Below are 25,072 nucleotides of genomic sequence, written 5' to 3'. Positions count from 1 at the left end.
TTCTAGTCCTGTTTCACTCCTCTAGCATGCCTCTGTGCTTGGGCATCAAGCCTCCCTCCACTACCATTGATGTCAGATAAGGCCATAGTCTGCTACATATCTATTTGGAGTCATGGCTCCCTCCATGTATACTCTTTGTTTGGTGGATTAGACTATAGGAGATCTGGGTGGTCATATTGTTGATATTGTTCTTCTTATAAGGTTGCAATCCCCTTCAGTTCCTTCTGTCCTTCCACTACTTCTTCCACTGGAGTTCCTGGGCTCAGTCCAATATATGCTTGTAAATATCTTTGTCTGTATTGATCAGGTGCTGGTAGAATCTATTGGAACAGCAATAACAGTCTCCTATCAAAAAGTGATTATTGTTATCAGCAATAATGTGGTATTCTCTTGTCTGCAGATGGGATGGATCCCTATTTGTGGTGGTTTCTGGATAGCCTTTCCTTCAGTCTCTGTTCAGTTTCTTGTCTCTGTCTTTCTTTTGGACGGGAATATTTCTGGGTTTAAAATTTTCAGATGTGTGGGGTCCCCATTCCTCAACTGGGGTCCATGTTTATATAATGGAAGTAGTGTCTATAAGTTGTATCTCCCATTTGTTGGTATTTCACTTAAAGCCATTGCCATTGGTTACTAGAAACCTCTCACTTCCCTGGAGCCTGGGATTTTCTAGTGGCTCCTCCAGTTCCCCATCCCCCACTGCTCCCTGTTTTTCTATTCAATCTCCTGATCCTCTATACTTCTCTCAGGTTCTTTACAAAACCTGTTTTTGCCCCCTTTTTTCTCTTTCTCCTCCCTTCCCCTAACTCCTTTGATTTTTTTGTTCCATGTTCTATGTAGAATTAAAGAATCTATAATTTGTTCTGCCTTCTTATGCTTCACATGGTTTATGGACTGTATCAAGGATATTTTGAGCTTTTAGACTAAGCAACTCATCAGTGAATACATACCTTGTGGGTTCTTTTCTCTATGAGGGATTTCAGGATGATATATTATATTTTCATCCATTTCCCTGGGAATTTCATAAAGTCATTGTTTTAATGGCTGAGTAGTACTCCATTGTATAAATGTACCGAAACCTCTGTATCCATTATCCTTTTAGGGGACATCTGGGTTTTTTTCTAGGTTCTGGATAATATAAATAAGGCTGCTTTAAACATAGTGGAGCATGTGTCCCTATTATACTTGGAGCATCATTTGGGTATATGCTCAGTAGTGGTACAGCTTCAGGTAGAACTATTTGATTTTCCGAGGAAACACCAAAATGATTTCCAAAGTGGTTTTAAAAGATTGTGGTCCGACCCTGTGCTCCAACTGCATAGGTAGCAATGAATAGCCTAGTAAGGGCACCAGAGGAATGGGGGCCCTTATTCCTGCCAAGACTGAACCCCTAGTGAACAGAATTGTTTGGGGGAGGGCAGTAATGGGGGGAGGATGAGGAGGGGAATACCCATATACAAGGAGAAGGGAAGGGGTTAGGGGGATGTTGACCTGGACACCAGGAAAGGGAATAACAATTGAAATGTAAATAAGAAATACCCAATTAAATAACGATGGAGAAAAAAAAGATTGCAATCCTCCTAGGAAAGAATGAGTGTCCCTCTTTCTCCAAATCCTTGCCATCATGCGCTATTGTCTGACTTTTTGATCATAGTCATTCTGATTGGTTTGAAGTGGATCTCAGTTTTGATTTGCATAACACTGATGAATAAGGATGTTGAACATTTCTGTAGGAGATTCTCAGCCATTTCAGATTCTTCAGTTGAGAACTCTTTATCTCTGTATACCACTTTAATAGGGTTATTTGGTTCTCTATAATTTAACTTCTCAAGTACTTTCTATAATTTAGATATTAGCCCGCTATCAGATGTAGGATTAGTAAAGATCTTTTTCCACTGTGAGAGTTTTCATTTTATTTCATTGACAGTGTCCTTTGCCTTGAAGAAGCTTTTCAACTTTATGAGGTCCCATTTGTCAATTACTGTTCTTAGACCACAAGCCATTAGCATTCAGTTCAGGGAATTTTCCTCTGTGCCCAGATATTGACATTCATCCCCAGTTTCTCTTCTATGAGATTCAGTGTATTTGGTTTCATGTGGATGTACTTGATCTTTTGTACAGTGAGATAAGAATGGATCATTTTGAATTCTTCTACTTGCCTAACAAAAATTAAACCAGAGCCATTGGTTGCAAATGCTGTTTTTTTTTGTTTGTTTTTGTTTTTGTTTTTGTTTTTTCCCGCAACTGGCTGGTTTTTGCTTCTTTGTCAAATATCAAGAGATGTCAGTTTTATGAGTGGGAAAACAACCAGGAAAGGGGATAACCTTTGAAACGTAAATAAAAATATCCAATAAAACATTCTCTTCCATTGATCCACCAGTATGTCTCTCTACCAATACCAAGATGTTTTTATTGCTATTGCTCTGTAATAGAACTGGAAGTCAAGGATGGTGATTCCCCCATAGGTTCTTTTATTGTGCAGAATTGTTTTCACTCTCCTGGGTCTTCTGTTACTATAGTAGGATTTGAGAATTGTTCTGTCTATCCCTGTGAAGAATTGAGTTTGGATTTCGATGGGTATTGCAATTAAATCTGTAGACTGTTTTTGGTAAGATGGCCATGTGTACTGTGTTAATCCTGCCAATCTGTGGGCAGAGGAGAGTTTTCCATCTTCTGAGATTTTATTAAATTCATTCTTCAGAGACTTGAAGTTCTTGTCATACAGATCTTTCATTTGCTTTGATAGAGTCACACCAAGAAATTTTATATTATTTGGGACTATTGTGAAGGGTGTCATTTCCCTAATTACTTTCTCAGTCCATTTATCCTTTGAGGAGAGGAAGGCTACTGGTTTCTTTGAGTTAATGTTATATCCAGGCATCTTGCTAAAGTTCTTTATTAGTTGTAGGAGTTCTCTCCTGGATTTATTTTGGCTTTTTCATAAATAATATCCTATCATCTGAAAATAGTGATATTTTGACTTCTTCCTTTACAAATTTTATCCCTTTGAACTGCTCTTCTTTCTAATTGCTCTGGCTAGAACTTGGAGTACTATATTGAATAGATGAAAAGACTGAGTATCATTGTTTTGCCCCTAATTTGAGATTGTGTCAAGTTTCTCTCCATCAAGTTTGATGTTGCCTATTGGTTTGCTTGATATTGTTTTTCTTAAGTTTACCAATGAACTTTGAATTGCTAATCTCTCAAATATTTTTAACACGAAGGGGTATTTTTCAAAGGCTTTTACAGCATTTAACAAGATGATCTTATGTTTATTTTTTCCCTTCACTTTGTTTATGTAATGGATTAAGTTGATAGACTTCCATATATTGAACCATCCCTGTATCGCTAGGATGAAGCCTAACTATTTTATCATGGGGAATGATCATTTTGATATATTCCTAAATTCAGTTTGTGAGGAATTTATTGAGTATATTTGCATCAATATTCATGAGTAAAATTGTTCTGTAGTGTCCTTTATTTGTGGGTCTTTGTGATTTAGGTAACAGTGTAAATTTAGCTTTATAGAAAGTATTGGGTAGTATTCCTTCTGTTTCCCATTGATGGAATAGTTTGACAGGTATTGGTATTAGGTCTTCTTTAAAGGTCTGAAAGAAATCAGCACAAATACCATATGGTTCTGTGCTTTTTTGGTTGGGAGACTTTTAATGACAGCTTCTATTTCTTTAGGAGTTATGGGGTTGTTTAGGTGGTATGTCTGATCCTAATTTAACTTGGATACTTAATATTGGTCTAGAAAATCATCCATTTCACCTAGATTTTCCACTATCATGGAGTATATGCTTTTGCAGTAGGATCTGATTTTTTTTTAATTTCTTCAGTTCTGATTTATGTCTTTAGTTACAGTTCTGATTTTATCAATTTGTATATTGTCTCTATGTACTCTACTTAGTTTGACTAAGGGCTTATCTTGTTGATTTTCTTCAAGAACCAGCTCCTGGTTTTGTTGATTCTTTGTATAGTTCTAATTGTTTCTACTTAGTTGATTCCAGCCACGAGTTTGATTACCTGCCATCTACTCCTCTTGGATGTATTTGATCTTTTTTTCTTCTAAAGATTTCAGATCTATGTCTTCTGGGGTGTGTGGATTAGAGTCCATTGATGTTGAAAGATATTAAGGACCAAAGATTGTTGATTCTTGTTAATATTGTTGTTAGAGGTACAATTATGTTTTTTAGTTATTTTTGTTACTTGTCAGAAGTCTAATTTCTTGCATATTCTTCTGGGTAGTTCCCCTCTTTGTATTGGACTTTTAGTTCTGTTTATTTTCTGTATGACTGTATTAACAAAGGAAATATATTGTTTAAATTTTGATTTGTCATGGAATATCTTGTTTCTCTATCTGTGATGATTGAAAGTTTTGCTGGGTATACTGGCCTGAGCCTGCGTTTGTCTTCTCTTAGGGTCTGTATGACATCTGCCTAAGTTCTTCTGGTTTTTAGAATCTCTGTTTAGAAGTCAGCTGTAATTCTGTAATGTCTGCTTTTATATGTTACTTGATCTTTTTTCCTTACCACTTTTTTTTTTTTTTCCGGAGCTGAGGACCGAACCCAGGGCCTTGTGCTTGCTAGCCAAGCGCTCTACCACTGAGCTAAATCCCCAACCCCTTCCTTACTTTCAATAGTCTTTCTTTGTTCTGTCATTTGGTGTTTTTGTCCTGAGTATGTCAGATTTCCTGTGAGTCATGCTGCCTATGAGATCCTATTATTCTGGTGTGTTTGAGTTACCAGGAGTCAAGCTTCCTCTAAGTTTTATACGAATTGGTGAGGACCCAAATCCCTGGGAACACTCCAGGCACAGCTGCAAACCAGAAGGGATGCATGCCTCTGTTTAGGCAATATTCCTGTGTTCTCCATGTCGCAGAGGGACCAAGTTAGACCCAGTATTGGTACAGACGTTGTGGTGTCACCTGTGATCTTGGTGTGTCACAGTACCTGGGGGTCAAGCTTATTCTGGATGCTGTTGTAGTAGGTAGGGAGCAGGAGACCTAGGTTTAATCTGTGCACAAGTGCAAATTGGAAGGAGGGGTAAATATTAATTACTAATTGCTTCAGGTAATATTTCTAGGGGTAATATTTGTGATACCCTCAGATGACCTTCCCTAAGGGCATTAACTGGGGCTGGTATACACATATTAAGGTGTTTTATTCACCATATTCTCTAAAGTCTTAAGTTAATAGTATAAAACTAATGATAAGATAATTTAGTTTAATTTAAGTAAATTAACCTTTAACTCTCAGATTCTAAACAGGCAAACTATTGTAAAGAATTCGTGAATGAAGGATAATTTAAGTTAAATGAATAAATGAAAATAAAATTTCATTTTTACCACTATGCAAAGCACAACCATTTGAAATTATTCAAAGACATTCCCAAGTGGAGAGCTGATTCTGGTATTACATATTAATATTTTAATATTGTGGACACTATTCCAAACATTATAATATGAAAATAGTTCTATGTTTTAAAATCTCAAGTGCCAAGTTTTAAATAGAAATTACAGGTTTCAAGCAGTGTGTCCTTGGGACTCCCTGATACAATATACCCCAAGATCTATCATTAGATCCCAGATCTTTGCCCTAGAAATATCCTTTAGGACCTTGTGACCTTTGTAATCTAAATTCATAGGGGTCTTTTAGGAGTCCTGCAAAACTAACACTGTAAGCTTTCTACAATAATGGCTACCACAGTAGTTTTAGCAAACAAAATACTTCTCCAGAAATTTGAGAATGAAATCCCTACAGCACATGACAGAAGAGCCAAGGGAGGAATACCAGATATTAAACAAGGGCTCAAAAGTACCCATGAACTATGGTGAAACAGGTAACTCAAAAATGCCATTTAGAATGTTCCAAGGAAAATAAAAATTTAATTTCTACTTTGATATCCAGGTCCAATAAATGTTTTACCACTCGGGATAACAAAAAAAAATCAATATTGGAAAGCAGAGGAGGAGAGCCAGGTCTAGTGATGGGAAGGTCTAAGCTGAGAAGTCAGACAAGTGGCAGAAATCCTAAATGGGTATACATGAAGTAACAAGTGTACTAGAGGTATTGAAGTTGGCAAGAATAAGGATAGTGAGGTAAACAAAAAGAGGATTCCATTTGGAAGGTGTGGCTAAATAGGAGGTTCAGCATTTAAGATAAAAGAAGTGTACTTACTTCCCAGGCATCTTGAAACCTCTTCTATTCTGAAGCTCCCCTTTCATATCTGAGAAGAAAATGTGCAAAACCCTATGTGGAACACTGCTCCTACTGGCCATCTTTGTACTGTTTCTGAACTTCAATCATGCAACTGCAAAAAGTACCATGGGAGGTAGGGAATATTTTAAAGGAAACTTCATGGAAAAAACAAACTAAATGATGTATATGATGTCTTCAAATTTCTGTACAACAAGTACAGTGATGACACATATCTCAGCAACATAAAAAATCAGTCATTCATCATGCACATATGGGTAAGTACTTCACCCAGGGTGAGAGACAGTGTTGATTTGTCCATGTGTAGCACTATCCTTTTTTTTAGTCTATTACTACAGTCTTTTCTGTAACCATGCTTGCTTATCTCCAATATACAATATTCATTTTCTGAAACAGATGGCTCATGGAAGGTCTTATCACACTACAGATAGAATGACGCATTCTTAGTACTGAAATGCCTTCTCAGAATTGCATTATTCTACCTGATTTCAAAGAACTCCTAAGAGATAGTATCCACACACAGACCAGAAATCCTGCAAAACAAAAAATGCTAGCATACGGTGGGAGCTCTACATCTTATTCTGTTTAAATTTGCTGGAAGTAAATAGGAAACAATATTTTTCTATTTCACAGTTAACATAAGGTGTCCTCTAATTTGGCTAAATGACATTAAACACCAGATGGAAATGTACACTGTTTAATGAAGGACCATACAATAGGACAAACAGAAACACAAACATTTATTATTGAAGAAGGAATGTTTTCATACTCTTTCAAGTATTTCAGTTATGTGTGTGTGTGTGTGTGTGTATGTGTGTGTGTGTGTGTGTGTGTGTGTGCGTCTTTCTGCATGCGCACGCGAGTGTGTGTGTGTCTGTACATGTGTATTGTTTGGAGCCAGTTTGTCACTGTATATATGGAAGTCATAGATGCCTTTGGTTAATTAAATATCTTTTTACATTGATGGGAGAACAGGAACAAACTTGGTATTTCTGCCTTATTAATTGCATCTTTCCTTACTGCAATCTCTAGATAGCCTAATTCTAATTATTATTATGGGAAATGAAGTTTCCCTCATACTACTCATTATGAGTTCACAGCATCCTTGTTGATCCTGCCTCCTTTCTGTCCAGTGTTACATGTGGCCATGTTTGCTTCATCCTCCTCACTGTCATGTAGTGCAAGGGGCTTCTGGTATGTGGGTTTATGTCAATATTTTTTTTCCAAATCTCATGATAATAACTATTTGTGTACTTCAGCAAACTATGGAATTTTCTATATAGTAAATATTTCTTTCTGGAAAATGAAGAGTCATTGTACTTGCTCTGATAATATCATACTTATTTCCTTCTTGTATATGACCACTGACATCGACAACCAGGGCAGACTATGGCTCCCACATTCTCTGTTCAGCTGTGCTTTACATACAGAACCTGAGAAAGTTTTCTAATATAGATATTGAGTAAGATTCTATTCCACAGTGGAAAATGGCCATTTCTTCTAGGCTAGATGCAGATGCTATTAACCCAAAAAAGTTGATTGACAATGGCAAGACACAAAAAACGATGTTAAATGTGCTAGGTGAGAACCTACAGAAAAAGAACTTAAGGGTATATTTCAAAAGGTGCATGTGTGCGCTTTATAAAAATTCACCATGCGGTCGACACCTCTGTCTCCTGCGCAGGATACGTGTCGGCCCGGAGATCCCCATAATAGATCTCCATAATAAACCTCGTCTTTGCTTATTATATCCAAAATGGTCTCTCTGTGTCTGGGGTCCACGATTTCCCAAGACTTGAATAAGGGTCTCTCTTCGGGGATCTTTCATTTGGGGACTCGTCCGGGATTGGTGTTTTCTGGGGCGCACCATCCTGAGACTCGAGCTAGGATCTTTCATTTGGGAGCTCGTCCGGGATCTTCGCGACCACCCCAGACTCTGAAGACCCCTTGGAGGTGAGTTGGATGTTTGTCTGAGTGTTTGTGTGTGAGCAGTGCCGCATTGGTCAATCTGTGTCTGTCTGTTTTGGTTCTGCTGTGTGTGTATATGTGTGTGTCTTAGTACCAGTCAGTGTTAAGAGGATGGATGGGTATTCCTGCCCTGTGCTAAGAGGGTGGATGGGTATTCCTGCCCTGTGCTAAGAGGGTAGATGTGTATTCCTGCCCTGTGCTAGGAGAGTGGATGTGTATCCCTACTCGGTGCAGCTGCCTTTGAGGTCTGTGAGGATCATCTGGCTCCCGCAAGCTGAAGCCCCTGGAAGACGTTCCATGGGAGGAGAGCAGTTGGGAGAGCCCGACTGTGGGCAGTCAGGAGGACCTGACTGTGGTTTTCTGAAACAAAGGAAATGGAGTGCTCCTTTTACCTAGGCGGGAGTGGATGAGGAATCCCACTCCGTCGGAGGTCGCGTTCGGCTGCCTATTTAAGTATAGGTGCGGACAAGTGTGCTTGGACGTGTTAGTGTCTGTTGTCTGTATTCTGTTTCTGTGTTTGGTGTTCTTTTTCTTTGCCATGGGGCAGACTGTGACAACCCCTTTGTCTTTGATGGTGGACCATTGGAAGGACGTTAGGGAAAGAGGACACTCTGGAATCCTCTTGGGAGGTGGAATCAGATGGTCCATCTCATCCCAGAAGTGGCTAAGGTTAAACTGCAGTTTGGGCCAGGTACTGAAGGTACCAGGCATCTGTGGAAATTGGTTATAGGATGCTTTGTCTTGGACTTGTTTGTCTGGTTTGTTTTCTGTGGTATTGTCGAGTGTCTTTTTGGCTTTTGTTTCGTTTTTGAATTTGGACTGACGACTGTGTTTAAAATCTTGGACTGACGACTGTGTTTGAAATCATGGAACTGTTTGCTTTGTTTGTCAAAGAGTTTTACTTGGTCCTCTTGGCGCTTAAGTTAAAAGCTGAAAATAATTTGCTTGAGAGAATTTGTTTTCTGCCAGGAGTTTTATCTTTCTCTCTTGAGCCTCCTCCCCAAGGAGAGATGCCCCAGGTTGGGGAGCAGAGAAGCCCCTAAAATAGTTTCAAAAAGAATCTACAACAAACTGTGAAGAACTTTGTTTTGCTAGTCAAAATTTAGAATTCAGGCTTTGGCTGTGGCCAAGGTCAGGATTAATGTTTTCTTTTCCATGGGCCTTTAGCCAAGTGAGACAGCTTGGTGAAGGACTACTACTGTAGTCCTGGTATTCAGAGACACGGGGAGAGCTATAGTTTTGTTTTTTTTTATTAAAGGTTGGTACTATAGTATTAACAATCTCTTTATTAGATGTAAGAGACAGGAAGCCCCAGGTGAACTGGTTACAATTCTTTTGTCAGCTGCTTAGTATCTAGCACCCAGTTTCTAACCATCCCTCCATCCTTTTGTTATTAGTTGTTACTAGAAGCCTAGTGTCATTTGGAGGCTGGTTTACTTGAGAGGCAAAGCCACCAAGCTGACACTGAAGAGAGGTACTCCTTAAGGGAAAATCTAAGTCCAGAGAGGCAGCCGGTAACAGATAGGCTGCCCCTCTGCTCGCCTTTCTGTTTCATAGACAAAGCTTGTGCTTATATTTACAATGGCCTTTTTGTCCAAAAAAGGCCTCCTAGTTTAGCGGTGTGACTAAATGCTATTTGTCCTCTTCAGTGGACCTCTATTCTCTAGATTCCCTTCTTGTTTTCTCACCATCCCACTTGAGAACTGTTACAGGTCTTCTTTACCACTGAGGAAAGACAAAATCCTACTAGAGGCCAGAAAGAATGTTCCAGACATGGATGGAAGGCCCTCACTCCTGACTGTTGACTTCAATACCCCTGAAGGTAGGGAGTGCTCCGGGTCTGCCCCCAGGCTCCAAGGGTGGATCTCCAAGGGGCTGGAAAAAGCCCCACCAATCTGGCTAAGATAAGGAAAGTATATGAAGAGAAAGTTACAGAAATTTAAAGGGTTAAGCTAAGTTGCTGAGAGTTAATATAAGTTACTGAGAAAGTAAATTTGAACAGAGAGACTGAGAAAGAGAAAGAAGTAAGATGAAAAGAACAGGAAGCTATGGAAAAGAGACAAAAAGAAGAGGAAGTTAGAGAGATAAATAGAGATAAAAGACAAGAGAGGAACATATACTGGCCACAGTAGTTAGGGAACCTAGGAAGACAGTAGAGAAGAGAATTCCTGGCTAAAGATCAGTGTGCCTAATGCAAAGAAAAAGTACACTGGGTCAAGGACTGCCACAGGAAGAACAAGAGGGGCCTCTCCAGTGACTCCAAAGGCAAGCCACTTGGTCCTAGAGTGCTGACTATGCACAAAGATGGAAGGAAAGCCTGCCCAGTTGTTTTGTGAATGCAGAGGGCCTAACACTCTGTGCTCCTATGTCCAAATGGACTAGTGTCCAGCAAAAGACCATGAGTACAGGGGACTACCAACAACAAATGATACTTATGAACTGCCCGAAGAACAGTGGACCTTGGCGTGGGCCGGGTAACCCACTAGTTCATGGTCATCCCTGACTGCCCCTATCCCTTGCTCATAAGAAATTTGCTCTCCAAAATGGCTTGTGTGGGCTGAATTGGCTGGGTGAGGCCATGTGTATGCATATCTGCAGACTGTGTATGTGGAGCTTAAGACCTGTCTCAGTGCACCAGTACCTGATGCTGGGAGATGTGTGGCTTAGTGCTGTTCTGCCTGGAACACGTCACTCCTGCCAGCCGGGCACTAACAATTATCACCCATTCCAGGACTTAAACTGTGATAGAGTGGCTGATGTTTTGCCTTTGAATAAAATGTCCCAGAGGATGGGACCACTGGTCAGCTGCCATGGACTAGATTCTCCACTGGTTGGGGGCAATCTGGTCACCGTGCTGCCCAATCCAGACCTGGAGCCACCATAGAACGAGTGTCAAGTACTGGCAGAAGCCCATAGGTGGAAGAAAGACCTCTGCGACTGGCTGATTGACCCCTGCTGAAAGCCGAGGACCTTGTTCACAGACGGAAACAGTTCTCTTCATGAAGGTCAGAGATAAGTGGGTGCTGCCATGGTGGACAACACAATGTCATCTGGAATGGCAGAACCCCAACCCCCCAGCACATAAGTGCCGCAGATGTCTTTACCATCTCTTGGATGACCTGATGAAGCCAACAACCGTGAGTATTATTCATTGCTCAGGATATCAGGAGGGAAGAGATTCAGTGACATGGGGCAGTAACAAAGCAGATCAAGTGGCTCAAGAAATGGCTATGCAGGAGCCTATCCTGGTTACAGGCCTGCAGGAGACAGCCACTGGGAACTGGGATTGGACTAAGGGATGGCCTCACTTATAATGTACGACAGAAGAAAAGGCAAAATTGCTTAAATGAAAAAAAAAAAGACAATGGCACACTTGAGGGGAAAGCTATACTCCCCAGAGAACAAAAAAAAAAGACTCACTTTGCCAAATACAGAAATGGACTCACTTAGATAAAAAGTTTGTCCAAAATGACACCCTTCATAATAGACCCAAATAATATAAAGTACCTCAGAGTGACTTTAACAAAGCAAGTAAAAGATCTGTACAATAAGAACTTCAAGACAATGAAGAAGGAAATTGAAGAAGACCTCAGAAGATGGAAAGATCTCCCATGCTCATGGATTGGCAGGATTAATATAGTAAAAACGGCAATTTTACCAAAAGCGATCTACAGATTCAATGCAATCCCCATCAAAATACCAATCCAATTCTTCAAAGAGTTAGACAGAAGAATTTGCAAATTCATCTGGAATAACAAAAAACCCAGGATAGCTAAAGCTATCCTCAACAATAAAAGGACTTCAGGGGGAATCACTATCCCTGAACTCAAGCAGAATTACAGAGCAATAGTGATAAAAACTGCATGGTATTGGTACAGAGACAGACAGATAGACCAATGGAATAGAATTGAAGACCCAGAAATGAACCCACACACCTATGGTCACTTGATTTTTGACAAAGGAGCTGAAACCATCCAATGGAAAAAAGATAGCATTTTCAGCAAATGGTGCTGGTTCAACTGGAGGTCAACATGTAGAAGAATGCAGATCGATCCATGCTTATCACCCTGTACAAAGCTTAAGTCCAAGTGGATCAAGGACCTCCACATCAAACCAGACACACTCAAACTAATAGAAGAAAAACTAGGGCAGCATCTGGAACACATGGGCACTGGAAAAAATTTCCTAAACAAAACACCAATGGCTTACGCTCTAAGATCAAGAATCGACAAATGGGATCTCATAAAACTGCAAAGCTTCTGTAAGGCAAAGGACACTGTGGTTAGGACAAAACGTCAACCAACTGTTCGGATAAGATCTTTACCAATCCTACAACAGATAGAGGGCTTATATCCAAAATATACAAAGAACTCAAGAAGTTAGACCGCAGGGAGTCAAATAACCCTATTAAAAAATGGAGTTCAGACCTAAACAAAGAATTCACAGTTGAGGAATGTTGAATGGCTGAGAAACACCGAAAGAAATGTTCAACATCTTTAGTCATAAGGGAAATGCAAATCAAAACAACCCTGAGATTTCACCTCACACCCGTGAGAATGGGTAAGATCAAAAACTCAGGTGACAGCAGATGCTGGTCAGGATGCGGAGAAAGAGGAACACTCCTCCATTGTTGTTGGGATTGCAGACTGGTACAACCATTCTGGAAATCAGTCTGGAGGTTCCTCAGAAAATTGGACATTGAACTGCCTGAGGATCCAGCTATACCTCTCTTGGGCATATACCCAAAAGATGCCCCAACATATAAAAAAGACACGTGCTCCACTATGTTCATTGCAGCCTTATTTATAATAGCCAGAAGCTGGAAAGAACCCAGATGCCCTTCAACAGAGGAATGGATACAGAAATTGTGGTACATCTACACAATGGAATATTACTCAGCTATCAAAAACAATGACTTTATGAAATTCGTAGGCAAATGGTCGGAACTGGAAAATATCATCCTGAGTGAGGTAACCCAATCACAGAAAAACACACATGGTATGCACTCATTGATAAGTGGCTATTTGCCCAAATGCTTGAATTACCCTAGATGCCTAGAACAGATGAAACTCAAGACGGATGATCAAAATGTGAATGCTTCACTCCTTCTTTAAAAGGGGAACAAGAATACCCTTGGCAGGGAAGAGAGAGGCAAAGATTAAAACAGAGACTGAAGGAACACCCATTCAGAGCCTGCCCCACATGTGGCCCATACATATACAGCCACCCAATTAGACAAGATGGATGAAGCAAAGAAGTGCAGACCGACAGGAGCCGGATGTAGATCGCTCCTGAGAGACACAGCCAGAAAACAGCAAATACAGAGGCGAATGCCAGCAGCAAACCACTGAACTGAGAATAGGACCCCCGTTGAAGGAATCAGAGAAAGAACTGGAAGAGCTTGAAGGGGCTCAAGACCCCATATGTACAACAATGCCAAGCAACCAGAGCTTCCAGGGACTAAGCCACTACCTAACGACTATACATGGACTGACCCTGGACTCTGACCCCATAGGTAGCAATGAATATCCTAGTAAGAGCACCAGTGGAAGGGGAAGCCCTGGGTCCTGCTAAGACTGAACCCCCAGTGAACTAGACTGTTGGGGGGAGGGCGGCAATGGGGGGAGGGTTGGGAGGGGAACATCCATAAGGAAGGGGAGGGGGGAGGGGGATGTTTGCCCAGATACCGGGAAAGGGAATAACACTCGAAATGTATATAAGAAATACTCAAGTTAATAAAAAAAAAGTTTGTCCAAATAGTTAAGGTGTATGTAATAGACTTTAAGATTTTAGGCAGAGAGACAGTAAAAAGTATAAGGTATGTCAATAAGTGAATGCGTAGCAAGCAAACAGGGCAAAGAGACCTAGAGAGTTTAGTGAAAAGTCGAAGTGAACTTCACTGAGATAAAACCAGGAAAATATGATCTCAAGTATCTCCTAGTGCTTGTAGATACTTTCTTAGGAATAGATAGAAGCCTTCCTCACCAAGCAAGAGATGGCCTCGGCAGTCATCAAGAAGATACTGGAAGAAATCTTCCCCAGGTCTGGAGTGCCCAAGGTAATCTGGTCAGACAACGGCCCGACTTTCGTTGCCAAGGTAAGCCAGGGTGTGGCCAAGTATTTAGAGGTCGATTGGAAATTACATTGTTTCTACAGACCTCAAAGTTCAGGACAGGTAGAGTAAATAAATAAAACTATAAAGAGACCCTGACCAAATTGACCATGGAGACTGGGGCAGACTGGGTGGCACTCCTTCCCTCTTGCTCTCTTCAGAGCAAGAAATATCCCTTCCAGATTCAGCCTTACCCCCTTTGAGATCTTATATGGGGCCTCAGCTGTATTAGATGATGTTATTGAACCAACATGTCATAGTAATAATGATTTGTATGCCAGGCTAAAAGACCTACAGGTGATACAGAAAGAAGTCTGGTCACAGCTGGCAACAGCCTATACCCCAGGGACCCCTGAGACATCTCATCAGTTCCAGGTCGGAGACTCAGCTACATACGATGACACAGAGCCCAGACACTTGAGCCTCACTAGAAAGGATCGTACCTGGTGCTGCTGACCACTCTGACAGCCGTCAATTCTCAGCCCTCACCAGCCGCATACTAGCTGTTGGGGCTGAGAGCTGGGACCTAGAGGGACACTCAACATGTTTGCCCTGGGTTCCATTGGGATAGGTGTGGGAATAGGCTTGACTCCTACAAAAAGATAGAGACACTTAACAAGGTTGGTTTGAGTCTTGGTTCACTCGGTCTCCTAGGATGACTACCCTACTCTCTGCTATGGCTGGCCCATTACTAATAATTTTCTTGGTTTTAGTTTTTGGCCCCTGCATGACAAACAGGTTAATTGCTTTTGTTAAAAATCGCGTGGGTACTGTTCAGTTGATGGTTCTGAGACAACAGTACCAGTCAGTTAGGACAACTGGTGAGACCAAATACGAGACTTGATATCAAAATTCTAAGATTAGAATTACTTAGTAGAAGAAGAGGAGAATGAAAGGAAAATTATACAGATTTAAGTTTCAAAAATATGAAGTTAAAAGAATAAGTTTCAAAATTCACAGACTCAGGGCTAAACACTGTGAAACACAAGTCCAGGCAGCCTCACCCGGACTAACAGACCATAAAGATAAAGAAAAGGAATGCAGGAACCAGCCCGAGTTATTTCGACTGACTCATAAACCAAACCATTTGACAGGAGGGCACCTCCCCAAGCTTACTCAGAGCCACACTTTAACCAGATGTCCTTCAAACCCTGATAAGCCCCTGGCTTCTAAAATCGAATGCCCCAGTCAGCACGTACTCTTCTGCTGTGCTGTAATCTCACTGCTATGTTTGAATGAGCCAATCACTTACAGCCGAGCCGACTCTCCCCATCCCCCTGTTCCTCACCCTATAAAAATCCATTGCTTCTAAAAGTCCAGGTAGATACCTCTGTCTCCTGCACGGGATATGTGTCAGCCTGGAGATCCCCGTAATAGATCTCCGTAATAAACCTCGCCTTTGCTTATTACATCCAAAAAATAATAATAATTAACCATGCACAATGAGCCAAATTTCAAATTGTATGGAGACCTCTAAAGGACAGGTAAAGTCATCTGAGCAATTCCCAGCATGGAATTTGTAGGCTTGTATTTTCAAATTAACCTGGAGATTATACATCCTTTTTTCTAGTGACCTTGGAATGATCCTGGAGCAGCACTTAGGAACTAGAGTCCTAATTTTGCAGAAAAAAAAAAAAAAAAAACATTAGGACCTATGACCGATGCAACTAGTAACCAACTGTGAAGGATGACCACCTTGTACGCTATATCATTCAGCAATGTAGAGTCAACCCCTGAAACATACTACACTCAGCCAATTTGTTAGTCAAGGCACAAATACTAGACTTTCCAAAAACCTGAGTAAATGTTAAAATTATAAAATTACAAAAAAGGAAAATGTGCAATCCAAACACATAACAAAGATGCCTATTGTTCAGTGTATACCTGAGTCGAAATGTAGACACAGGATAAGCATCATTCCAGGGAAAATTGTCCTTACTCATGGTTTCAAAGGACAAATTCTATTATTTTAGCTTGGTTTCTTCCAGGAAATGTATCTGAGATTCCCTCCGCAATGAATATGTAAGTGCCAATTTGTTAACTGCACAAGTGACTAAAATGCCATGAGATATGTTAGTATCAATGATCAAATTTAGAATTGAGACACTCACAGGCTCTATTTATTTGTGATGAAGTTTCCCCTTGTGTGTAGCATTCCAAATTCTCCTGTCCACTGAAGGAACTATAATTAGAAACCAAATGAAAGGGATGCTCTGTGTTAAATGTAGGTATTAATGGTGATCATTAGGTGAACAAACCAACCTGAAACCTTGTTAGAGGTGCAAAGTGTGACTACCTTTTATCCTGAAATTAATAGGATCATTCAATTCATGCTGCATTCTAAAGCCTCCCTTCTTCTCAGAGCAGATCATGTATTGGGAATGGTTCTTACCTGTCCTTTTGGTTTCTATTCCAGGCTGGTTCTACCTTATTAACAATATTGAAAAATGTTAGTCACAGACTTCCAACGTTGATGTCTTATTTCTTCTATTTCTTAGAGTAAAGATGTACACAGAAAAAGGTCCTGAAAATCATTCTGTTGGAAGTAGTTTGTGTGTGTGTTCAGATGGCAATAATATTGACATGGATCCAAAATAAAAGTGTTAGCTACAAAAGTAAATTAAAGCATACATGTAAATAAAAATACAGAACTACAAAACAATTGTGCTCCTTTCTTCATAGGAAATTGGAGAAATTGAAATGGTTAAAACCACATGTAAAAAGACTGAGTCTGACTTCCACCAATGTCATTTAGAGAGGGAATTCTATGCCATAAAGGTGTGTATTTGGTAATGCCTTGTCTCCTGAGAAGTTGGGCAGGGTGGCAGAGGTACTATGCTCATGCATTGGTATAGATATATGGATATTTTGAGAAAATGTGAGTATTGGAGAGAAATGTGTAGAAATGTAGTTATTTATGAAGGGATAGAGCTGGGGATAAATATACAAGAACTTGTGGGTTAGAGTAAGGGTATGTGCACAAATCATAAACTTGAATTTTGAAGTGTTTTCCATTGAACTCTTCATACTGAGCAGAAAACCTTCTGTAAGTTGGTGTTCCTCTCTGGATTAGAGGACCCTTTTCAACGACACTTCCTTTGGAGATGATAATTAATTAACCTGAGCTTCAGCAGCTTTCCGTGTGGCCATGAAAGAAAAGAGCCCCAAACAGGCCAAAGGTATCCAGTGCTGCCCCTTAAATTTTCCATATGTATAGAGTTGTTTCTGGCAACACTATAACTCACAGATATAATCCTTTCATTCCTAATTCCACTGAATGGATTTTATTCTTCTCTTTTGTCATGTTTCCTTCTTCTTATTAGCACAAGACAACTCATGAAAGATGCTCATAATCAAACAACCAGTAAGGTGGGAAACAATTTCTATGAAGATAAGTTTTATTTGTTGTGTGAGGAATAATCCATGCAGCTAAAGAATGCTGAAATAAATGATAAAAAATAATTATTTCCATTTCAAAGAGCTACTACAAAGAGAAACTTACCAATGAGAAGTGATACAATTAATCCTGTTCCTTTTCTAAAGCGGACTCCTGGAGAAACAATGTACTATATATCATTGCCTGGAAGAATCAGATGCAGGAAGTTCCTGTCTAATCTGGGCAAATGTCCCTTCCAAGAACAAACAGAAGAACTGAAGGTATGAACACTAAGTGACCCCTCTTGCTGAAAAAACCTTGTGAAAAATAGGACCGGTGTATAATATCTGAGAAGGGTTTTGTGCTAGTATTTTATGCTTGCAGCAAGGTAATATAAATGAAGTGCACAGGAAAAGATCATGTGCAAACTTTTATAGAGAGAAAGTGGGGATGATCAATAAGAAAAATAGATACACTTGTTGAGTGCATCAATTCCTCTAAAGTAGCACTGTGCACAGATGAGGAGGAAAAGTCCATAACAATTATTATTCTCCATTTGCTGGGAACTTTACTTCCAAGGGTATGATTGAATTTTTGCTCATTGACAGAATAAAGTGTTGTGGATATGGTTGCTTGTCAGAAGAGAGTCTCTTATTCCCAACCTCACCATCATTTACAAGGTTTACTTTTAAAAGCCCCACACAGTCATTCAGGTACTGAGGTGTGGTGGTTATAAGCAGACCAAAGGTTCATGACCTCTGGCCTTTAACTATCTCTTACTGTTCTGGTTCCAGAAGCTAATGGTTTCTGACTTTTGATTGCTGATGTTAGGAGAGTATTGGGAAAAGAAACTTAGTTACTTGGCTGCTTTTACTTGGGGATTTCTTGATACACAGGTAAGAGCCTAGGAATTCATTAACCTTTTGTGAATCATAGAAAATGAAAAAGTGTAAAATTAAAGTCAAGCATACACCACACACACACACACACACACACACACTCACACACACACACACACACTCACACACTCACACACACACAAATTTGGCTGATGACAACCACTCAACTTCAAAAGTGCACATGTATACATATAGACATACATTTTAATAATAAATATTATTAAGCATACATATGTATGTACATACACACAGACAGACAGATATACATATATACTATATAAAAAGTAAATATAAACATTGTGTGAATAGAGAATATCCCACTACAACTACACATTACATTTTATTTTTCTCTGAGTATTTTTTAGCTTTTTAGAATATACCTCACAGATGAAATTTCAAAAAAAGGAGTTATGGAAGGTTGTAGATAGTCAGGTCAAAGTAGTGTTTCACTCTATAAACTCATTATAAGTTTAAAACAACAGTTTCACATGTCCTTGCTAAATTCCAGTGCACACTGTTAGCATCATGCCTGGATACTACCTAGAATTAATGTCTTTCATTGATCTAAGGTATGTCTCAAATTTCTTTCTCATCTTACTTGAATCTTTAAAGCTCATTTCATTCATTATAATTCATTCATTATTCTATGAGGAGGTGCATGTACTGTTCTTGATTTTAACTTTATTACATCTTTCTGGGAAAATAAAACCTTCTCCTTAAATTTCTATCTAAAATTATTGAATCGAATCAAGAATTCTATAGTCATTAATTCATCTAAAAAGCACTATTATTTTTTAATCTTTATTAACTTGAGTATTTCTTATTTACATTTCGATTGTTATTCCCCTTCCAGGTTTCTGGGCCAACATCCCCCTAACCCTTCCTCCTCCCCTTATATATGGGCTTCTCCTACCCATCCTCCCCACAACAATCACGTTAACTCATGGATCAGTCTTGGCAGAAACAAGGGCTTCTCCTTCCACTGGTGCTCTTTACTAGGCTATTCATTGCTACGTATGAGGTTGGAGCCTAGGGTCAGTCCAGTCTTTGGGTAGTGGCTTAGTCCTTGGAAGCTCTGGTTGGTTGGTATTGTTGTTCATATGGGGTCCCCAGCCCCTTCAAGCTCTTCCAGTCCTTTCTCTGATTCCTTCAAGAGGGTCCCGTTCTCAGTTCAGTGGTTTGCTGCTGGCATTCGCCTATGTATTTGCTGTATTCTGGCTGTGTCTCTCAGGAGAGATTGGGAGAGTGCGGTTCCAGTCAGCCTGCACTTCTTTGCTTCATCCATCTTATCTAGTTCCCTGACTGTATGTGTATGGGCCAAATGTGGGGCAGGCTCTGAATGGGTGATCCTTCTGCCTCTCTTCTAAACTACGCCTCCCTATTCTCTCCCAAGGGTATTCTTGTTCCCTTTTTATTATTATTATTATTATTATTATTATTATTATTATTATTATTATTATTAACTTGAGTACTTCTTATATACATTTCAAGTGTTATTCCCTTTCCCGGTCTCTGGGCTAACATCCCCCTAATCCCTCTCCCTCCCCTTCACTATGGGTGTCCCCCTCCCCATCCTCCCCCCATTGCCGCCCTCCCCCCAACAATCTAGTTCACTGGGAGTTCAGTCTTAAGGGGTGAAGCATTCGCATTTTGGTCATCGTTCCTGAGCTTCATGTGTTCTGTGCATCTAGGTTAATTCAAGCATTTGGGCTAATAGCCACTTATCAATGAGTGTATACCATGTGTTTTTTCTATGATTAGGTTACCACACTCAGGATGATATTTTCCAATTCCATCCATTTGCCTATAAATTTCATAAAGTCATTGTTTCTGATAGCTGAGTAATATTCTATTGTGTAGATGCACCACATTTTCTGTATCCATTCCTCTGTTGAAGGGCATCTGGGTTCTTTCCAGCATCTGGCTATTATAAATAAGGATGTTATGAACATAGCGGAGCACCTATCTTTGTTATATGTTGGGGCCACTTTTGGGTATATGCCCAAGAGTGGTATAGCTATGTCCTCAGGTAGTTCAATGTCCAACTTTGTGAGGAACCTCCTGACTGATTTCCAGAATGGTTGTGCCAGTCTGCAATCCCACCAACAATGGTGGAGCATTCTTCTTTCTCCACATCCTCGCCAGCATTTGCTGTCACCTGAGTTTTGGATCTTAGCCATCCTCACTGGTTTGAGGTGAAATCTCAGGGTTGTTTTGATTTGCATTTCCCTTATGACTAAAGATGTTGAACATTTCTTTAGGTGTTTCTCAGCCATTCAGCATTCCTCAGCTGTGAATTCTTTGTTTAGCTCTGAATCCCATTTTTTATGGGATTATGTGTCTTCCTGCAGTCTAACTTCTTGAGTTCTTTGTATATTTTGGATATTAGCTCTCTATCTGTTGCAGGATTGGTAAAGATCTTTTCCCAATCCATTGGTTGCCGTTTGTCCTAACTACTGTCCTTTGCCTTACAGAATCTTTGCAGTTTTATGAGAACCCATTTGTCTATTCTTGAACTTAGAGCATAAGCCACTGGGGTTTTCTTCAGGAAATTTTCTCCAGTGCCCATGAGTTCGAGATGCTTCCCCACTTTTTCTTCTATTAGTTTGAGTGTATCTGGTTTGATGTGGAGGTCCTTGATCCACTTGGTCTTAAGCTTTGTACAGGGTGATAAGCATGAATCAACCTGCATTCTTCTACATGCTGACCTCCAGTTAAACCAGGACTATTTGCTGAAAATGCTACCTTTTTTCCATTGGATGGTTTTGGATCCTTTGTCAAAAATCAAGTGACCATAGGTGTGTGGGTTCATTTCTGTGTCTTCAGTTCTATTCCATTGGTCTATCTGTCTGTCTCTGTACCAATACCATGCAGTTTTTATCACTATTGCTCTGTAATACTGCTTGAGTTCAGGGATAGTGATTCCCCCTGAAGTCCTTTTATTGTTGAGGATAGCTTTAGCTATCCTGGGTTTTTTGTTATTCCAGATGAATTTGCAAATTGTTCTGTCTGACTCTCTGAAGAATTGGATTGGTATTTTGATGGGGATGGCATTGAATCTGTAGATTGCTTATGGTAAAATGGCCATTCTTACTATGTTAACCCTGCCAATCCAGGAGCATGAGAGATCTTTCCATATTCTGAGGTCTTCTTCAATTTCTTTCTGCAGAGACTTGAATTTCTTATCATACAGATCTTTTACTTGCTTGGCTAAAGTCACACCTAGGTACTTTATACTATTTGGGGCAATTATGAAGGATGTCATTTCCCTCATTTCTTTCTCAGCTTGTTTCTCTTTTGTTCAGAGAAATGGTTATCCATTTATTTGAGTTAATTTTATACCTAGCCACTTTGCTGAAGGAGTTTATCAGGTTTAGTAGTTCTCTGGTGGAACTTTTGGGATCACTTAAATATACTATCATATCATCTGCAAATATTGACATTTTCACTTCTTCTTTTCCAATCTTTATCCCCTTGATCTCCTTTTGTTGTCTGATTGCTCTGGCTAGAACTTCAAGAACTATATTGAATAAGTAGGGAAAGAGTGGGCAGCCTTGTCTAGTCCCTGATTTTAGTGGGATTGCTTTGTTTCTACTTGGTTGATTTCAGCTCTGAGTTTGTTTATTTCCTGCCTTCTACTACTCCTGGGTATATTTGGTTCATTTTGTTCTAGAGCTTTTAGGTGTGCTGTCAAGCTGCTGATATATGCTCTCTCCTGTTTCTTTCTGCAGGCAGTCAGAGCTATGAGTTTTCCTCTTAGCACAGTTTTCATTGTGTCCCATAAGTTAGGGTAAGTTGTACCTTCATTTTCATTAAATTCTAAGAAGTCTTCAAACAGCACTACTACATAAAATGTTTTCATATTGATATGAAGAATCTGTGCTCAATATTGTGAGATGATGCCCAGAAATTATTAAGCAGTAATAGTGGCAGGAAAGCAATATCAGAAGTGAGAAGCTATTTTGGGATTGATCCATGCCTTTCAGAGCACACCAATCACAGCTATGCAAAATGGTGGGCCATCTCCAGAAAACCTACTTGCTTGCCATCACCTTTCCTACATGGTTGGTCCCGTGCATCTAAAAGATCTGCCATATGTTCATGACTTTAATCCCTCTTGTTGAACTCCTGTTTCAACTGCCAGATGCTGTCTTACACATTGGATTCCTCTGATACTGTGGGTGGCAGCACTTATCTTCTCCAATATTTGTATCATACCTTATTTTCACATCAATATTCCCTTCTTTGATTTTTTTCCATGTGCCATGCTTAATGATTGTCAAGGTCTAGAACTAGATGGGCCCTGATCCTGGGGACTCATGTTGTGTAACAGGATTCAGGATCTCATGAGTTCTTGATTGTTCACATAAAATCTTGTGAACTTTAGACAATTTTGTCAATGACATAGTCCACTGAAGAGTTATGCTGAATATCCAGGGACCCAAGGACACTGGGATGACCAGTGTGTCATTTACATGGTTACCATTTCCATTTCACTTAGCAGGATTATTATACTCTTTTTAATTTTAATATCCCTAACGATCTATATTTCTTTCCATTTTTAGAGAGAAATATGTTACTTTCAACTGTATCCTGATTATTATGAGCAAAATATGAATGCTGTAAGATTCAATTGTTATACTGAATGAGACTCTGAGCCTGACTGGACTGTTACCCACCACTTGCAGACATTGATTATAGTTCTGGAACTCTAATATGGAATCACCCTTCAGTCTGGATGCCAGGAGTCGCAGAGATATGCAGTCCAGTTATGTACACCTGAACAATTGTCTTCCTTTTACTTTTCACACACTTCTTTTAAATGAACCATTGTAAGCCTCCCATGAAAAACCTATGCTTTGCTCAATAAAGGTACTCCCAATCCTCTTGAGTTTTTGTCTGAGAACAACTGCAATGCGGGTAAATGGAATCAAATGCAAAGAACCCTGAGGCTCTTATCAACAAGTCTGTGTCAAGTATGTTCTATTCTCTGTGATGATATCCACGTTTCATAGGCACTTGCAGTTCCTCCTGTATAAATGAAGACTCTTACTTTCTATGTAAGAAGACTGAAATATAGTGAATAATCTTCCATCTCAAGGAAGATATGCCCTGTAGTTATAACAGCAACGTTACAGTAACATCTAACTGAATCATGTGGATGACTAACATTCACAAAAATCACAGCCAGGCCTTTGTTACTATCCTATCTATAGCTCAAAAAATCACTCATAGGGTTGACTTTGTATAAGATCTGTTGTTTTAAACCTTTAAAGAAAAAGAATCATCTCACTTCTGGATAGGAGAATATAAAACTAATGTTCTCTGAGAGAAAATATCAACAGAGGTATGCACAGAACTAATATGCTAGATAGCACATCCCATTTGGTATATATCACACCTGTGTTATATATAAATATGCATGCCGATTCTATTTTTAAATTTTAAGAATTATACATTATCTGAGGATGCCGAAGGGAAAACGTATATTCTGTGCCCCTATGGATTTGTAAAATTAAATCATATAATTCAATGTGGTGGAACTATATAAACATTTGTGTATAACTGCATCTGCACCCAGAGATGAGGCTGTCCACAGCCTTTGGATACAAAACCTGCTGGCAGAGAGCTGGTCTGCCAGAAGGGCCCTTCCACCTAAGCTCACAGGTAGGACCCCACTTTCGCTCCACTGACTATCCAAAAAGAAAGCTGCCTAGAGCACAGGGTGGGCAGGAACCGCAGGTCTGCCTAAGACTGTACACCCCTGTCTCCATCAGCTTCCAGAAGTATGCAAGTTACTGGACCCACATGGAAGATTGTTACAGGACACATCCTGTCTCCATCTGAGCCCAGAGATAAGGCTGTCTGACAGCCCATAAGACTCAAAACCTGCCCACAGAGAGCAGGTCTCCTGGGAGTTTGCACATGCCTAGGATCACAGGCTCATAGGCTTACAGGCCCACATAAGGTAAAATATCCAGTCAGAGACAGCAAGACCAACAACATCAGAGATTACCAGATGGTGAGAGGCAAGCACAAGAACCTAACTAACAGGAACCTACACTGCTTGGCATTATCAGAATCCAGTTCTTCTACCACAGCAACTACGGGATATTCCAACACAGTGGAAAGCAAGATTTAGATTAGAAATCACATCTCATAATGATGACAGATGTCTTTAAGAAGGACATAAATAACTCCCCTAAGGAAATACAGGAGAAACTTCTTTATATCATTAATAACCTGAGAAATAGGAGATTATTTTGATCATTTCAGCAAAGAAGAGTCTCAAAAGACATACACACTATGGATAGCAACATTCCCTTGCTTGGGTCTTGGAGAGTAAAAAAGAAGACAGTAAGTTGAGCATTAATTATTACTTCGTGTTTTATGACTGTGAATGTAATCGGATCATCTGCCTTGACGTTATTCTGTTATTTTTTTCCTGGGGTCTGTGTACTTGGACTGAGAGGCAAAATAAACCATTACTCTCTACAAA

The 25,072-nt window shown here is 39.8% G+C and overlaps 1 protein-coding gene across 31 annotated transcripts; it reads left to right on the top strand.

Moving 5' to 3' along the window:
- Positions 1-4,805: 4,805 nt before the first annotated feature.
- Andpro-ps1 (androgen regulated protein, pseudogene 1) lies at positions 4,806-25,072 on the top strand. 31 transcript variants are annotated; one of them, XR_015684702.1, is made up of 8 exons: positions 9,650-10,008; positions 14,155-14,283; positions 16,981-17,076; positions 17,622-17,667; positions 17,842-17,955; positions 19,082-19,142; positions 22,305-22,363; positions 23,139-23,464. XR_015684702.1 is itself a non-coding variant. In XM_087655230.1 (7 exons), the coding sequence occupies exons 3-7, from the start codon at positions 14,182-14,184 to the stop codon at positions 23,188-23,190; spliced, it is 423 nt and encodes a 140-aa protein (XP_087511356.1). In that variant the 5' UTR covers positions 8,488-8,645; positions 9,899-10,008; positions 14,149-14,181; the 3' UTR covers positions 23,191-25,072. The 31 variants fall into 31 exon arrangements, 23 of the variants coding, with proteins under 23 accessions (XP_087511365.1, XP_087511367.1, XP_087511366.1 ...); XM_087655230.1 differs by lacking the exons at positions 17,622-17,667; positions 19,082-19,142 and adding an exon at positions 8,488-8,645 and having other exon boundaries at positions 9,899-10,008; positions 14,149-14,283; positions 23,139-25,072; XM_087655232.1 differs by lacking the exons at positions 17,622-17,667; positions 19,082-19,142 and adding an exon at positions 9,352-9,444 and having other exon boundaries at positions 9,888-10,008; positions 14,149-14,283; positions 23,139-25,072.

Source organism: Rattus norvegicus, chromosome 3 (assembly GCF_021556685.1).
Source record: "Rattus norvegicus strain SHRSP/BbbUtx chromosome 3, alternate assembly SHRSP_T2T, whole genome shotgun sequence".
NCBI classification, from domain to species: Eukaryota; Metazoa; Chordata; class Mammalia; order Rodentia; family Muridae; genus Rattus; species Rattus norvegicus.
This window is presented reverse-complemented; position numbering and strand designations above follow the sequence as displayed.